The 16,741-nt window shown below is 56.9% G+C and overlaps 2 protein-coding genes across 3 annotated transcripts; both read left to right on the forward strand.

Moving 5' to 3' along the window:
• The first annotated feature begins 462 nt into the window (after positions 1-462).
• NPM3 (nucleophosmin/nucleoplasmin 3) lies at positions 463-2,506 on the forward strand. Of its 2 annotated transcripts, none has more exons than XM_019724962.2 (6): positions 463-621; positions 936-1,021; positions 1,254-1,373; positions 1,493-1,586; positions 1,963-2,087; positions 2,167-2,506. In XM_019724962.2, exons 1-5 carry the CDS (start codon positions 504-506, stop codon positions 2,076-2,078), a joined length of 534 nt encoding a protein of 177 aa, XP_019580521.1. In that variant the 5' UTR covers positions 463-503; the 3' UTR covers positions 2,079-2,087; positions 2,167-2,506. The 2 variants fall into 2 exon arrangements, with proteins under 2 accessions (XP_019580521.1, XP_019580522.1); XM_019724963.2 differs by having other exon boundaries at positions 2,361-2,506.
• A 5,227-nt stretch (positions 2,507-7,733) lies between these two features.
• Positions 7,734-13,626, forward strand: FGF8 (fibroblast growth factor 8). Its single transcript, XM_019725128.2, has 6 exons — positions 7,734-7,919; positions 8,011-8,047; positions 8,574-8,660; positions 8,886-9,066; positions 12,270-12,376; positions 13,213-13,626. The coding sequence occupies exons 1-6, from the start codon at positions 7,888-7,890 to the stop codon at positions 13,501-13,503; spliced, it is 735 nt and encodes a 244-aa protein (XP_019580687.1). The 5' UTR covers positions 7,734-7,887; the 3' UTR covers positions 13,504-13,626.
• The last annotated feature ends 3,115 nt before the right edge of the window (positions 13,627-16,741 follow it).

A 16,741-nucleotide genomic window follows, 5' to 3' on the forward strand; every position in this document is an offset into this window, starting at 1 on the left:
CTGAAATTCTTCCTCTGCTCTTGGAGCTAAGGCAAATACGAGCACATTTCCTTAGTTTTTATAAGAAAAATGCTGCCCTGAAACTCACCTTTGCAGGGGGAATTGGAAAGATTTCCATTTTTTAGTCTAGTCTCCCTTTCACGAAAGCTTACCCTGGGTTGGAAGGGTGGGAGACACTGGAGGGTGCAAGGAGCTAGAGAAAATGGAGGTAGGAGCCACGCTCAGAGATCCTTGGTCATTGGAATGAGGAAGGAGGCAAATATTAATCCCAAATCCATGCTTCTGTAATGTTACTTTCTCTTTGCGGTCCCACACACAGGTCTGAACGGGCTGCACGTGTGCTCTTGGGCGAGGCCGGGCGAAGAAGCCCAGGAACCGACCGAGGCGTCTCGGTTTTTTCTCGCTCAATGTCGAGCGTCTCCTTTAATAGGCGGGACCAGAACCGGCAGGAGTCCCCGGCTTTGTACGTGTCGGAGGCGGAGTTCCCGGGCGGCCCTTGCAGCATGGCCGCCGGCGCCGCCGCCGCTTTAGCGTTTTTGAGTCAGGAGAGCAGAGCCCGGGCCGCGGGAGTTGGGGGGCTGAGAGCCTCCGCTCCAGTCACTATGGACAGTTTTTTCTTCGGTATTGAGAAAGGAGGGGATGAGGGTAGTGCTGGGGCAGTCAGAGACAGGGCTGAGCAATAGGAGTGCAGATGGATGCCCTACTTGGTGGGGGAAGAGGGTATCGCACGCGGCAGTAGAAAGGGGCGGCGAGACCGCTGCCTCAGATGTGCAGGGCGGGCCCAGGGCCAACTGCCCCAAATGTTCCGGAGAAGTGAGAGAAGAGGGCGTGTAGATGGCGGTCACTCCATGGCTGCATGGGATGGGAGGTTGTTGAACCCCCCCACACACACACACACGCATACTCAGGTACACTCGCACTGTTACCTCTTCTAGGCTGTGAGCTCTCGGGCCACACTCGCTCTTTCACCTTCAAAGTAGAGGAAGAGGATGATGCAGAGCACGTGCTGGCTTTGACCATGGTGAGGGACGGTTGTGGGGGATGGTGGTGAATAGCTGGACCTGAGCAGGCTACTGGTGGGCCTCTAACGGTTCCCCTCAACCCCCCGTTTACTGGGAGTCCCCTCCGCCCAACTCCCACGGGGGGTGGCTTCCTTGGCCAGGTGATCCAAGGACCCCTGAGGCTGGGCAAGTTCTAGGATAGCTACTTCCCCTTGCTTGGGGAGACCCCAAGGCCCTGTGTACCCTTCCCAGCTCTGCCTCACTGAGGGGGCCAAAGATGAGTGTAATGTGGTAGAAGTTGTGGCCCGGAACCATGATCACCAGGAGATTGCTGTCCCTGTGGCCAACCTCAAGTTGTCCTGCCAACCCATGGTGAGTTCCCTGGCCATACCTTGGGGATGGGGGTGGTAAGGAATTGAGGACTTCAGGACTCATCACAAGATGGGGTGGGCCAGGAGCGGACCAGGCCTTCATTCTTTTCTTCTTCCCAGCTCAGTTTGGATGACTTCCAGCTCCAACCACCTGTAACCTTCCGCCTGAAGTCAGGTTCTGGCCCTGTGCGGATCACTGGGCGGCACCAGATTGGTGAGAGTCCTCTTCTTTGCCTCCAGTGGGCTCTCCATCAGGTCTCCCTCCATCCCACACGCTTGGCCCATCCCAGCCTTGTCTCCCAGTGTAGCTCCCATAACAGGTTCTGCATGATGTGTCCTCCACTTTCTGTCCTACTCAAACCTCCCTCCCTCATGGAACCAGTCCAAGTTTCTCCACTTCCAGTGACGTGGACTCCTTTGGCTCTTTGTCACCCAGTTTAGTATCTGAGGTTCTTCCCATCTAGACCATATGCTCTGGGAGACCAGGGTCCCTGCAGGCCTAGCACCACAGTGTATGAATAAGTGACATAAGGTATGAAGGGGGTCTGGCTTTAACAATCTCCTCCCTTTATTACTTGTGTGTGTACCAGTTACTGTAAGCAATGACATTTCCGAGGAAGAAGAGAGCGGAGAAGAGGGGAGTGAGGAGGAGGAAGCTGAGTTGTGCTCCATCCTGCCTGCCAAGAAGCAGCGGGGCAGGCCCTAGCACTCCTTGGTGAGTGAGAGGGAGCCGAACCCAGCAGGGTCTTGGGGGTTGGGGGAGCAGGTGCTGACCCCTTATCTGCTCTCCTCAGGTCAGCTAGCTGCCTGCCATACATGCCGTGCACCACGTTGCTGTACAGTAATCAAGACTTTTAAATATCTTCTCCGTTGAAGAGGAGGGGTGGGTTGGGGCATCTTGGGCTGGTGCTAGGAGAGAGGGGGGTCCCATTCTCCATAGGGCCCTGGTCTAATCTTGTACCACGCCTGGGTCTTCCCTTTTCTCCAGGAATGGGAAGAATTCTTAACTTCTGACCCTCTCCCCACTTGCCTATAAGGTTGGAGGTCAGCATCTGAAGCCCAGGACTACACATTTTTAATGCTTTTTATATTTTTGGATAAAGGTTGCAATAAAGTGGTGTGGTTGTTTTGCAACTCATTTGTGTGGTTTCTTCCCCTGCTGGGGTGGCATTCCCCTAGGGACCACCAGGTGGCACTGTAGCAGCACTGAGGGTGGCCTCAGGCCTCAGGGAGGGTGAGGAAATGTGGGATCCTGCTATCCTCAGGGCCCTGAGGCCAGGCCAGACCTAGGCCCAAACTGCCTTGCTAGAAGGGGACCTCCCGACTCCAAGCCTATTCTCAGTTCCTTCAGGTGGGGGAGGGCCATCCCAGGAGGTTATCAGCATCCAAACAAGGGGTCTGGGCCTCTGTCAGCACTCAGGCTGATGGGCAGGGGGGCAGATAAGGGGACTTAAGCAGCCCGAGGAATGTGCATCTCAGGCCCCATGAGGGGGACCGGGGTAGGGCGGAGGCTAGTCTTTGCTCCTCCTTCCAGTCTTGCAGGCTGTCTCCGAGTTGATCATGGCCCTTAGAAACCTGATTCCGGGGGCCAGATGGAGGGGGCTGGCCAGATTGGGTGACAGGGAAACCAGAATCCGGGTGGCCTGGCATATGGGGGCAGAGACGGGCCCCTGGGATTCAGCCTCCTGGGTTAAGGGGTTCCTGCTCCCTGCACACTGCCTGGTCTGGGGGTCTCTGGTGCCTGGAATCATCTGGTTCTGGGACTTGGCTGCTACGATGCCAGGAAGAAAAAGGGATATACATGGGGTGAGCATGAGTGTGTATGTGACCAACTCCGGGGTCAGCAGTTCAGCAGCTGTGTTGATGGGGGGGGTCTCAATGCCCCACAAACAAACAAACAAATAATAGGTTACCTCCTGAGACAGCCTGGGGCCAGACATGCTGAGGATGGACAGAGAACAGTGCCTGGTGGGGCCAGGCCCACTCCCTCCCACACTGGCTGCTGGGCAAATGAGTGAGCAAGTGGGAGGGGTCCCTAGATAACCAGAAGGGGCTGGTATTGGGGTAGGTGAGGTAAACTTTAGATAGAATGTCCCCACAACAAGGAAAAGCACTCCCACTTCAACATACATCCCTAGAGGAGGTTCCCCCTTCCCTGTCGTGAGGAGCAAAGGTCCAGTTTTTAATCCCCTTTTTCCATAAGTTGAGGATAAAGGAAATGATCCCTTTGTATGTTGCGGTGAGCAGGGTCTCAGGTCCCTTTCTACTCTCCAGGAGGACTTTCCTGAAGTGCTGCCACCGGGAACCAGGGTGGAGGGGGCAGCCAGGCTTGAGACCATTCATCTCCCCGCGGCACTGGGTCTGCAGGGAAGAGAATGGGGGCTGGCGCCCTCTGGTGGACGAGGTTGAAACCGCCCGTGGCCGTGCCGCTACCCCACGACTTCTGTCTAGTGACTCTAGGCATGCAGGAGCCCACGTGCCCAGCAAGCGGTCGGGGCCCCCGAAGTTCAGGCGGAAGGAGAGGGAATAAGTTACTAAGGCTGACTTCATTCATTCATTCATTCATTCATTCATCATTCACTGGAAGGGCTCCTCTGATAGAGCGCTTCCCTTCCTCCTCTCACTTATAGCCTCCAAAGTCCTTGGTACATGAGAGGTTGGAGGCGCGCGAGACCCGCTGGGTGCAGCGAAAAGTCTTCTCTTGGGGAAAGCTGATCCAGCTACCCCCTGAGCATGGCCCGCCCCAATATTTACCCCCCGCGACGCCACTGATGGCTCATTGTGTGCCTTGACTGTAGTCTTTGTGGGTCTCCCGCGGCCAGGGCTGGCGCCGAGCGTGCTCCTGCCCGCAGTGGGGGCCCAATCCACATCTGCCCCTTCGTCCAGGAGTTTTCCAGCCCCACCGGGCGCCTCACGGACAGTGTTGGGAATTGTTTTTTCTCCCTCCTCGCTCCTGTTTCTCCTCGATCCCCATTTCTGCCCCATCGCGCACAGTAGGAGCGCTGATGTGCGCTGAGGAATAAAGGTGTACGCCTTTGTGTGCAGACCGTTGGAGGAAAGACAGGCCTGTATTTGAGGGACGAAGAGGGACGACTCCCAGACGAGGGCTCGAAGTGCTTAAGGCTGTCTCGACGATTTGCATTTGAACGGTCGCGGAGAGTGCGCGGTGCTTTGAACGCCGAGAGCAGGAGGCGCGTGGTGGATCGAGCGGCAGTCCCAGCGGCCTGCGCCGGCTAGTGTGGATTTGAGGGGCCCGGGGTGGGCCATGGGGTGAGGGATACGTTTGGAAAGAGGCTGAAGTTGTGTGTTTGGGTACCGGCGAGGGCGTGTTTGCGGAGAGGCTGTTTGTGTTGGCGAGGAGTGTGTGTTTGTGTTTGCGGGAGGCGAGGCTGTGTGTGTGTGTGTGTGTGTGTGTGTGTGTGTGTGTGTGTGTGTATTTGTGTTTGCAGAGTGTGGGGGAGGCCGGGAAAGGTGGCCGAGCTGTCACTCAGCGATCAGGTTGACAGGCGCTCCCTCATCAGGGCCAGGGAGCTCTGATTGCAGATTCGAGGAAACAAAATAGCAATTGTAATTACGGGGCTTTGATAAGATAAAGGAAGGAGAGAGCTGGCCAGGAGGCGAGCAAGCGAGCGAGGGAAGGAGAGAGAGGCCTGCTGGGGCCCCAAAGGAATATTTGCATCTGTCACTCACAGGGGGTGCCCGGCAGTACCCCCTGGCCTGATGCGGGTGTCCCCATCTGCCCCTCTCTGTAGACATGGACTTTTGGGGAGATGAGAATAATTCCCCCAAATTATCCAGGATCCAGTTTAGGGAGAATTCTCCAAATGTACTGGAATTTTGGTCCTGTAAAGACGAGGTTTAGGTGTAAGACTGAAACCCTGGCTTCCATGATTTTAGGCCCCAGGATGCCCATATCTGAGGAAGAGAGAGGACGGTGGGTTAACATCATTGAAGTTCAGCCCAGGGCCTTCAGAACCTTATGGGGACTCCGGAACCCCAGGTTGAACCCTGGTCTGAGCCAGGTGCTCTGGCTTCTACCACCACTCCAGGGAAGGGCAGGTGCCCAGAGTGACTTTGGACTGTGCACACTAAGGAGGGACTGAATGCCCTGACCCCTGCCTGGGTCCTGCTCCACGATTTCTGAGACTTTTCAGAGGGCTAGGTCCCTGGTGGGGAGAAGGCCCTTCCCATCCTCTGTTCTCCATCTCTCCACTCATCACGTGTTAATGCATGCAAATAAACTTTTTCAAGGATTTACTATGCGCAGGCATGAGGTTAAGACGGTGAGCATCCTGCCTGCTTGAAGCAGTGCAGCTGGGGAGGTAGACACTCAACAGGTAGCCAGCCTGTAGGCCTCTAAGACAGAGAAGTAAAATAAAGGAAAAGGGCTGGTTGGGGCTTTAGGCACTGGAGCCCACCTCACCTGTTGCCCCCTCTAATGGACCCACATCCCAGTGGCGTTGAAAGGAGATGGTGCAAGCCCAGCCTTGAGCAAATACAGTGCTCAATAAATGGTGGTGCTTATGATTATTATCTGTTGGGGCAAGGGGGTAAAGGCAAGTCTCCTTGGGGGAAGTGGCAAATGTGCTGAGGTCTAAATGCTCAGCCAGTTTCCCCATCACTCATTCATTGAATACTAACTGCAGAACAACCCTGCCCAGCTCTGTGCCATGAGCTGCAGATTCCGAGCTAGTAAGACATGGTCCTTGCCTGGAGGTCTGTGTGGGTAAGAGCCAGCTGAGTGAACAGACTCCTGAGGGGATAATAGGTAGGCTCAGGAAGTTTACCTGAGAAAAGATGAGATCTTGGAACAAGTCTTCTGATTCTGTTTTCCCATTTGTACATTGCTCAGTATTAGCTTTATGACTGGAGGTGGGGAAAGGTGGGGCACAGAGAAAGGCGAGGTAGATAGAACTTGGCTGAGATGCTGGATGAGGGCCTGCCTACTGCCTCTGGTCTAATGGCTTCCTGGGACCATCCAATCCCTTCAGCCCAACCCCCAGAGACATGATTGGGGCAGAGGGGGCAGTGAGGCAGGGGAAATCCAGTGAAGGGAGAAGCTGGGCCGGGCATCAGTGGCTCCACCTGCTCTTCAGAAGTACCAGGGCACCTCTGCCCACCCAGGCTGCTCCCAAAGAAGCACCATGGCGCAGGGTTTCCAGCAGCGCCTGGAGGAAAGGAATGAGGGGCTGGGAAAGGCTTAGACAAGTCCCTACCTCCTCCTTTCGCTCTTCCTCCACCCCAGCTGACACAAAGCTTCAGTCCCTGTCCAGTACACAGTAGGTGTGTAAATACCTGTTAAGTGCACAAATAATGGGACTCTAGAGGGAACGACTAGTGGCCTGGGTCCGAGTTTCTTCCCCAGGAAAAGCAGCTGAGAGCAGTTATTTTGCCCCATCTACCTGTTGCATTGGGGGGGCAACAGGGACTGCGCGTCCTTGCCAGCGACCTCTGGGCTCTCTCACAGAGGTGGGTCGTTGTTCCGTTGTTTCTCCCAAGTTTCAGATGAGCGAACGCACGTGTGTGTATGAGTATGGGGGGGGTCAGAGGCGGGAGTGATGGTGATATTGGAGGGGTGAATTCGGGGACGGGGTGATGGTGATAATGGTGCGGGAGGAGGAGAAGGCCTTTTCGGAGACTGAGCAAGATAGGAGAAACCCGCAAGGCGGAGTACTCAGCAGAAAGACGGGGAGTCGGGTCCCCGTCGCACATGCACTCACTGCTGGAGAGCCGAGTGTACAGCCGTTCAGTCCAGTGTCAGCGGCCACTTCCCGGGGGCAGGCCCAGCGGGAGCGCACAGTAGGTGGCTCAGAGACCCGCCGTATAGGCTGAGGCGTGAGTGAACCCGGCCCCACCGTGGAGCCCTGGCACTTTCGGACTCGGGCGCACCGGTGGTCCAGCAAGCCCCTGCCAAGGGTCTCGGGACTCCATGGAGCAAGCGGCCCGAGGCGCCCCCCATCCCCGCGTGTCCAGACCCTAAGAGCGCGCGAGGGGACAGGGCAGGGATGGGGGAGGCGCCCACCCGGCCGCCCCCGCCCCTCCGGCGGGTCCCCAGACCCCTCCCCTAGCCCAGACCCCCAATCCCAGACCCGCCGGCCGCCCCGCCCCGGCCGCCCCGCCCCCGCCCCGGGCTGCGTCCGGGCCCCAGCTCCCAGTCGGGGGCTGCGGGCTCCAGCCGCCCGCCCCGCGCTCCCCTCGCGCCCGGTGCGGCGCCCCCGCCCCCACCCCTCCCCTCCCTTCCCACCTACTCACCCACCCTGCCGGCCCGTTACCCTCCGCCTGCTCCGGATCCTGAGCAGCCAGCGGCCACCGGCTCCGGCAGCTGCGTTGAGCGACTCGGCGCGGCGCGGCCAGCTCGACCTTCCACGGGACCCGCGGAGCCGCGTCGGCATCGCCGCTAGGCTCCCGCCCTCGAGCCGTCCTCGCTCGCCGCCGCCCTCGGCTCGTGCGTCCGCGGCCGCTCGCGGGCCGGCGTGATCCCGCCGGGGCTCCCCGCGCTCCCTGGGCCGCGCGCCATGGGCAGCCCCCGCTCGGCCCTGAGCTGCCTGTGAGTACCACCGCCCCGTCCCCGCTGGCTGCGCGCCGCGCCCCTCGCTCACCCCGCGCCCCTCTCTCCCGCCCGCTTTTGTCTCCCACAGGCTGTTGCACTTGCTGGTTCTCTGCCTCCAAGCCCAGGTAAGGCGCACTACACGGAGGCGAGGGCCGGGGCCAGCGGGGTCGCGGGTTGGCCAGGTCAGGCAGGGGCGCGAGGACCGACCCTGTGGCCAGCGCGGCAGGGCTGGAAGGAACCTTAGAAATCCAATTCCGAGCTACCCTGAGTTGGAAGCTAAGGAACAGAGAGGTAGTTCCCTGCCCAAGGTCACACAGCCAGTGAGTGGCGAGGCTAGAACCCAAGGTCTGGGTATCCAGTGCTGTCTCCCACGCATCCTAGCCAGGTTGGGGTGGATGGAGAATACCACCGTAGGCAGCCACACCTGGCCGCCGAGGAAGGGGGTAGTCCTGGCATTCGTTGTCAGAAGTCGGGGTGACTGCCACAGGGACCCTCTGCGCGGCTCTAGGGGGAGGCTTGTGGCGGGTCTGGCCGAAAGATCAGGTGCCTACGCCCTCACCGCACTCAACATTTGCTCCGTAAATTTGTCTTTATAAATGTCAGGGGTCAGGCAGCGCTGCCTCCCTACTTAAAAGCGCCCTGCTCTTCTAGGAAGGCCCGGGCGGGGGGCCTACGCTGGGCAGGGAGCTGGCTTCCCTGTTCCGAGCTGGCCGCGAGTCCCAGGGTGTTTCCCAACAGGTGGGTCCAGATCCTTCCCCATCCCGGGGCTCATCCATACTAGGCTGGGTCTGCCCGACTTTCCTGGGTGGGGGCTGGTGGCCTGAGCTGGCATGTTGGGGGGACCCCCAGCCCCTACCAGCTGCCTGGGGCAGTGGAGGGGGGTGCAGGGCGATGGGGGCCACTCGGGCCCCTGGGCAGAGTAACATTATAATGGCGTGTTGTGTATTTTTCAATTTCCTAAAGGTAACTGTTCAGTCCTCACCTAATTTTACACAGCATGTGAGGGAGCAGAGCCTGGTGACGGATCAGCTCAGCCGCCGCCTCATCCGGACCTACCAGCTCTACAGCCGCACCAGCGGGAAGCACGTGCAGGTCCTGGCCAACAAGCGCATCAACGCCATGGCGGAAGACGGCGACCCTTTCGGTAAGGCAAGCTGCACTGTGGGTAGGGTAAAGGTAGCTTGTGGGACATGCCCTCTTCCCCTCCCTGGCTTGATGTGACTGGACTCACCAGCCCCATCTGTGTGGGCCAGGGGCCTTCAGCATCCCCAGCTCAGAAGGCAAGGAGTTAAGTAAGGCAAAAAAGAATTTTGGGGGTCAGCCGGAGAAGAGAGGGCTGGGGAAGGGACCTCAGGGAGTACTTGGCCCACAGGTGCCCCTTCCCTGCCCAGCAGATGAATGAATCCAGGAATTTCCCCTTACACCTCCCCCTTTCATACACCTCTCCCCAGCTGCAGGTGGAAGCAGAGGGTTCAGGGGGAGGAGGCCCAGGTTTAAGGGAAGCTCTTGAAAGAGGATATGTCGCCAGGGCCCACAAAAGGAGAGTGGGAAAGAGAAGGGAGAGAAGTCCCCCCAACTCTCCTAGCTTGGGGGGGGGGGTTGCTGTGAACCTTTAAATGCTTTGATCAGAAGGGTCAATTACACATGGGGACTAGGCTTGGAAAGGGGCCCTCCCTGCTCCACTTACCCAGGAACCTACTAGGTCTGTCAGAGCAGGGCTCCCAGCTCCCACTGGGGTGGTGAGTATAGGGAGCTACTGCGGGGTGGAGAGGCTGGGGACTGATTGATTTCTAAAACATTCAATATTCCTGCCTTGAAACAAGGCCAATTTCCAGAGTCCTGGATGTACCAAGAGAAAAGCAAGCCCTCTGGGCGGCTGGTGTTGTTTTTAGAGAGTGATTATTGTGAGTTTAAAAACCTTTAAATAATGACCAAGTTAAACAAGCATGAAAGGAGAGGGGAAGACTCTATTAAAATGTAATAAAAAGGTGAGGCATTTTAAGAGCTAAGAAGAAAAATGAAGAATGATATAAAACAGAAAAAGAACGAGCCTTTTTTCAGATGTGAGTTTGAAAAGAGTTGCAAGTCTGTAAATGTTAAAAAAGAGGTTCAAGATTGTTCTCTATGAATCTCTGGAGAGACCCCCGCGTCTGGCAGAGCGATTAAAACTCTTCTTACTTTCACCTTTTTTAACATTTCCTGAATACTTTCTCCTCTTCTCGAGCCAGTTTGGGGGATCGAGTATGTCTCGCTGCATTTTTTCTGCGTCGACGTAGCTGACTTCCCTTCAAAGCTGGAGAAGGAGACATAATTTTCCTGGGATAAATCTGTCACTGGGTGGAAGAATAGGTTTGAAAATGTTAAGCTTTCCAAAAGCCCAGTCGAGAAAGCCGCTGTAAACTGTGGCCCCAGCTCCCCAGATCCTTCCAGGAAGGAGAGTGGGGGCTCTTGGCAGTGGGGGTGGGGAGGGCCTGCCCGGTGGCCCAGCTTCCCCGCTGGGCTGGCAGGGCCAGCCTACCGTCCCTTTGTCCCTCCAAACTGGCTGCTAGCTGCCCTTCTCAGCTTCCAAGGAAAGGGAATGAATGCCTGGCTTCTTCTGGGTTTGCTCCATTAGAGCAAATGGTCCAGATCCTTGGGTTTTGGGGAGGGAAGAAGAGGCTAAACGGGCCATGGGGGATCTCGTCTTCAGACACCAGAGGTTTGGTCCCACTTCTCTCCTTACCACGTATAGGAGGCTTCTCAGACATCTTGGTCCCTTCCTGCCCAACAGGAGTAGGAGCTGGAGGGCCTAAGAGCAGAGGCCTCGGGTGTACAGCCAGCACAGGAAGAGTCTGGGAAAGAACAGCAGAGAGGTCCCAGCTGCTTCCTTATGGGTCCCAAGAAGGGACAGAGGGGCCTACTCCATCCCTGTCTGCCCCATTTGACCAGAATCCTCTGAGTGGGATCCTCTCTTGCCCTTCTCCCGCCAGTGTTCTTCCTGGCCCTTAAAAGCAGCTGCTCCTTGCTCTGGAAGGCAGACCAGAAGAGGGATGAGCAGACTGGCTGGGTCCAAGAGGAGGTGGGTGGGAGGAGAGGTGACAGCTGCATTTCCCCGGGCTGACTTGGAGCCAGACTGGGGACTTGGCCACTGGGTCCCAGCTCAGTGCTTATGTGAAGGGGGGTTAGTCACAGGCTGGGCATTGAGGGTTGCCTTGCTAACCTTGGTGTCCATACCCTCCTCCCCATTAGTTTCAGGGACAGAGAAGTTGCCACCTTGTCAGTGCAGGCTGGGAGGCAGCTCTGGGGAGTCCCAGAACTGCTTTCTCAGTGAGGGAAGAGGCTGGGCTCTGCAACAGCCCCTTCTGTCCCATCCCAAAGGGCTAAGTCAGCCCTCACTCCCTTTTTGGGGACAGCCTCAAAGGGAGCAGTTATACAGAGAGTGGACAGGGATGAGCTTTTGTGGCAAGTTGGCTGTCTGAGGGGAGGAGAGAAGGGGAAGAAGGCACAGAATTCAGCTCCCTGTCTCCTGGCTCTCCAGACTGAGAGGCAAGCCTGATTTCTCCTCTCCTCACCCAAAGAAGAGGTTTGGTCACTGGGGTGAGAAGCTCAGCTGTGATGCAGGTTGAAAGAGGAAAGACCATTGAGTTGTTGATTTCTGGACACTGTGGCTGGGGATTGTGGTGACTGGGCAGCACGGGGAAGAGGCAGGACCCTCCCAGCTAGTGTCTGAGTTCTGGGAAAGCAGCATGCTATGGGCTGTGTTAGGGAGAGCTGTCCCATCCCTATCACCTTCTCCGCAAGCAGAGCAGGGGTGGGGGTGGGGGATTGGTCAAGGCTGTTAGAACCCAGGTACCAGAAACAGGAGAGAGTGCTTTTCCCTTTGGCCTCAGGATTGGAGGTCACCACTGCACCCAGATGTTTCTAATGATCTGTGAGGCATGTGCTCATAATATTTTGAGTTGTAAGTATCCTCAGAGATCTTTTGATTCTCAGGAGAACGCTATTCATGAAGCCTCGACATAAAAGTCATTACTGTCTGGTTTTAAAAGAGGGTATTTTAATTTGATGGCCCCAAGAACACTCTGCAAAACCCAGTTGGTACACCATGACCTCATGCATCCCCCTCTATAGACCCAGGTGAGGGGCCTGAGGCCCAGAAAGGGGTCTTGACCAGAGTTGTGCAGCATACTAGTAGCTGGGCTGGGGCTAAAGCCTAGTAGCTGGGCTGGGGCTAATAGCTGGGCTGGGTACTGGCCCTTGGAAAAGTTGCTGCTGGGACGTGACAAGTCTGTAGGCCAGCTGGGTTAAGGACCTGGGACAGTCGGGGTCAGGGAGCTTCCAATAACCTCCAGCCTCTGTCCCCAACAGCAAAGCTCATTGTGGAGACAGATACCTTTGGGAGCAGGGTTCGAGTGCGAGGAGCTGAGACGGGCCTGTATATCTGCATGAACAAGAAGGGGAAGCTGATTGCCAAGGTGAGGCCCCAGAAAGAAGGGGAGCCCTTGGGGCCTGGGGATCGAGCTGGGCTGGCTGAGCTCCTCCAGGATCTCAACAAGGTGGGCAAAGAGACACAGGGCCACCTTAGGGTTACCTAAGGATTGGGAGGGGGAGGGGAGGGAGAAGGAACCTGCTTGAGAGATGAAAAGCTATAAAGGCAAAGGAGGAAGAAGGAAGGCTAGGCAAGGGGCTGGGAGGAGGTTGGTAAATTCCATATATCTTTTTAACAAATCGCCAAATTGCTTTGCTATTATGTCCAATTACATGGTACCAGTATTTGGAATGTTCAGCAAGCCGCAGGCCCAGCCCATCGGCCCAGCTCTGAAATGGCCCCATTAGTCACGGCTCCTCTCCAGCCTCAAGCTCCCCGCTTGCTTGTTGGGCTTCTGGGGCTCAGTGTCTCCTCCCAGGCCTCCCCTCCCCCATAGGGTGGCTGCCCTGGGGCCCCACAGCCAGAATCCTGAGGTGGGCAGGTGGGGAAACGGGTGCTAGCCGCTCTGGCCAGACTCATGGGCAGGAGGCCAGGGCAGGCAGGGTCTGGGCCCCCTCTCTGCCTCTCTGTGTTGGGGCCCAGCCCCTCCGTAGATGGCCATGTGTCACTGCTGCCCAGGAGGACAGGAAGTTGCCGGGTGGGCTGCGAGTTGTGAGGGATTAGAGAGCGGGTGCCCTGGGCAGGGGGTGGGGCTGCAGCTCCTGCCCACCCTGCCATCTGCTGGGGTGCCCACCTGCTGTCTGGGGCCGCCTGCCCTCTGCCTCTGATGGGGGGGCTCCGGACAGAGCCCAGTAATGCCGTGTCTGGCCCCCCTACCTGCAGAGCAACGGCAAAGGCAAGGATTGTGTCTTCACGGAGATCGTGCTGGAGAACAACTACACGGCCCTGCAGAACGCCAAGTACGAGGGCTGGTACATGGCCTTCACCCGCAAAGGCCGGCCCCGCAAGGGCTCCAAGACGCGGCAGCACCAGCGCGAGGTCCATTTCATGAAGCGGCTGCCCCGCGGCCACCACACGACCGAGCAGAGTCTGCGCTTCGAGTTCCTTAACTACCCACCCTTCACGCGCAGCCTGCGCGGCAGCCAGAGGACTTGGGCCCCCGAGCCCCGATAGGCGCCTGCCCGGCCCCTCCCGCAGCTCCCAGTGCAGAGATTTCCATCTTGAGGGAGTACAAACAGAGAAACTCAAGCAAGATGAGGTCTGCGCTACTGAAGGCTGGGGAGGAGCTGGGGGAACCCCGGGTTCTAGTTGTTGATAATTGTTTGCTGTTGGTTTTTTTTGTTGTTGTTTTTTTTAAACAAAAGAGAGGCTCTATTTTTGTATTCCACTTGGCTGTGGTGTCTTCTTAACTCTCAGGAAGGTCGGTTAGTGGCCCAGAGTGGGATTGGGGGGCTGTTCCCAGGGAGTTGGGGGGCTTTTTCTAGTCCAGCAGAGGTGCTCATGGGGCCCCAGCACCTGCAGGGCAAGCTGGCCAGGCAGCCAGGGACTCCACTGTACCTCCAGGTGGGGGGCAGAGAGGAAAGGGTCAGGACTTAGGTCATGTGTTTTAAAGGTGGGTGTCAGTGGGCATAGGTTGTGTATTACTTGCTATTAAATGACTGAAATATTTATTTAACTTTCATATTAAAAATGTGTGTTGGAGAGTGAGTCCTGTAGTCAGCCTCCCTCCCCCTGCCCCACTCCAGCTGGGGGTGTGGTGGGGGCTGGGAGATGCAGCAAATCAGGCACCAGTTCTGACTGTAAACTCCCTTCAGTTTAAGGACTCATACCTGTCAGCCGCCCTCATCATTGTCTCTGGAGGGGTTTTCCTGGGAGGATGGAAGCAGGGAAAGGAACAAGAAGAGGCTCTTACCTGTTCCCGGGATCTTTCAGAAATAGACTTCCAAGCTTTTTTACAAGAGTTATTGCTAACGCTTCCCCAGGCTGCCTCTGGGCCAGGAATGATGACTGCTAGGACCAGAGCCTCTGTCATGGATATAACGAGTCTAAAAAAGCGCCTCTCTGTGTGTGCCTAGGTCTGGGTGGGAGACAGATCAGACATGCCAGAACTGGCTCCAGAAAATGAAAGAAAAGAGCAGCTGCCAGGGTCCAAGGTGGGGGTATGTAGGAAGGAGGACCTCCAAGGCTGGTGTTGACAATTGTGACATGGAACAAGTGTTAACTTTTGGAGATCTGGCTAGAGAGCTGTGAGCAGAAGGTGCTGAGTTCAGGTGCTGCATAAGAGCCCAGGGGACTGCAGTGCAGGGAGAGGCTGCCCCTATTGGAGAGATGGGGCCCAGAGGGAGAGGAATTGGGCACGGGGAGGGAAGGGAAGCTCGCAGTTCAGCCAAGAGCAGAACTCAGGCTGGAAGAGCAGGTCATAATGTGGGCAAGAGGACTGCTCTGTGGTGGGTGGAGGGGGTGTGTTTGGATGTGGATGGTGACGCTGGTGTCATACCACAACACGGTATGGTCGCAGATCTCCTGAGGGCAGAGCTGGCCCAGTCTTCATAACAGGTCTCCCATTCTGGCTGCTTCCGCTGCTTTCTTTGAGGGTGCCCTTGGGCTGGTCCCACAGCCCAGGTCCTGGGCTAATCCAGAAACTTTGTCCCTCTGGGCCTCTGTTCTTTGGCATCTCCTTTGGGCGGGGGACACCCTAAGGCTTCCTGACCATGTAGGTTTCCTAGAATTGCAGCTGCAAGTGCCATCCAGGTGGATCACGAATTCCAGGGCTCAGTGGGAAGCCTTAGAGTTGAGAGGTTGGGGGATACTCTGGGGTCTGTCCATGCCACCTCTTTGGCCTGCTATAGGGGTGAGGGCCTTTAGATAGAATAGGCTTCTCCTGGTGCATAGACACTGGAGATGTGGGAGGGGGCTCTAGACATCTCTCTTCCAGCTCCCCCAGCTCTTAGTGCCTCCTTCTCGGCTCCATCCCCTCCCCTCCCCCTTTAATTAATTCTGGGTGAGCAGCCTGGCTTTATTGTGCAAGGAGCTGGGGTCTCACTGTGGGAAAAGTCACACCTTCTGAGCAGCTTCTGATGCCATGCAAATGAAGAGACCGTCCAGGAAACGCTTTCATCTGCAGGCCGCCGCCTGTCCAGCCCCCAGCCCAGTAATTACCCACATTTCATTTGTTTGAGAGCAATTCCTGGGGGAAGCCATAGGATAGGAGGGAGTCTGGGGTGGAGTGGAATGTCAGGCTCTCCCTGCCTGTGATCCTGGCCACAAAGTGGGGCAGGCTGGGCCAAGGCTGGTCACTGGCTAGGCCAAAGCACCCCTGAAGCCCCCAGGCTGGCAATGCCTGAGTACTCCAGGGTGGTGGGGCGGAACTGTGCCATGGTTGTGATGAGGGCTGTTCAGATAGCTGGACCTGCCTAATAGAGAGGAGGGTGATGACTGATGGGGGAGTGGGGTTTAGAGATGGATAGGGCAGTGGGTATCTGGTCCATGAGGCTGCCTGAGGCTTTGGGAAGGGGTTGGCTCCCGACAGGACCCCAGGCCAGGGACCCATGGGCGTAGAGCCCAGATCAGTGGGGCTAGGCTGGGCTAGAGCACCCACCACCTTGTTTATCTTTGAGTTGCTGCCTCCACAGAGCCCTCACTAATGGGGTTTTACAGCCCACTCAAGCTGCAACTGGCCAAGAATCAATCATTACCGGCACTTAGTGGTTTGATAGTTAACAGCCTGAACTGAAGCCAAACTGGTTGTTAACTGTGATAACAACTGATTTCAAGGGGTTATTGCCGGCCCAATATGCTCAGCCCATTTATTTCAGGGAAAACAAGCAGGGAGCTGTTGCAAGGCCCAGAAAAGGGAGGAGGGCTGGGCTTTCCTCAGCCAAAAGGCTTGCCACTCTGTCTTGGAGTGGGTGCTAGCGATGAGGGCCTCAGGGGCTGGATGAGGTACGCATGAAGGCTTGACCTCCCAGAACTCGTTGAAGACCAGTGCTCGGGTGCAGGGGATCCACATAGAAGGCCCTCTCCACTCCTCCCTCATCAGTTCTTACCTTGTCCTGCTTTTCCACCCCCCTTCCTTTCTCTTATAGCAGCACTTCCCATGAGGCCCTCACAGGGACTGACTCCCCTTGAAGAGAAGCCCAGGCCTACTGGCCAGGCCTCTGTTTGTCCCCACTCAGCAGCTGGGGCTCAATTCCTCACCCATGACTCCCTCACCAAGGCTCCAAGTCCAAGCCAGAACCTTGCCTCTCATTTCAAAGCCAGTGAAGACTTCGCCTAAGCCTTGACTAGAAAGAAGGAGCAGGCGTTCTCTCCTTTCACTCCACCAGTCCGGCTCATCCCTGCTTCCACCCTCAGCCGAATGGCTGCAAGTGGACTACGACCAAGCATCATTCTAGAATGCTGCTGTAGCAAA

Source organism: Rhinolophus sinicus, linkage group LG07 (genome assembly GCF_036562045.2).
Source record: "Rhinolophus sinicus isolate RSC01 linkage group LG07, ASM3656204v1, whole genome shotgun sequence".
Taxonomy (NCBI): domain Eukaryota; kingdom Metazoa; phylum Chordata; class Mammalia; order Chiroptera; family Rhinolophidae; genus Rhinolophus; species Rhinolophus sinicus.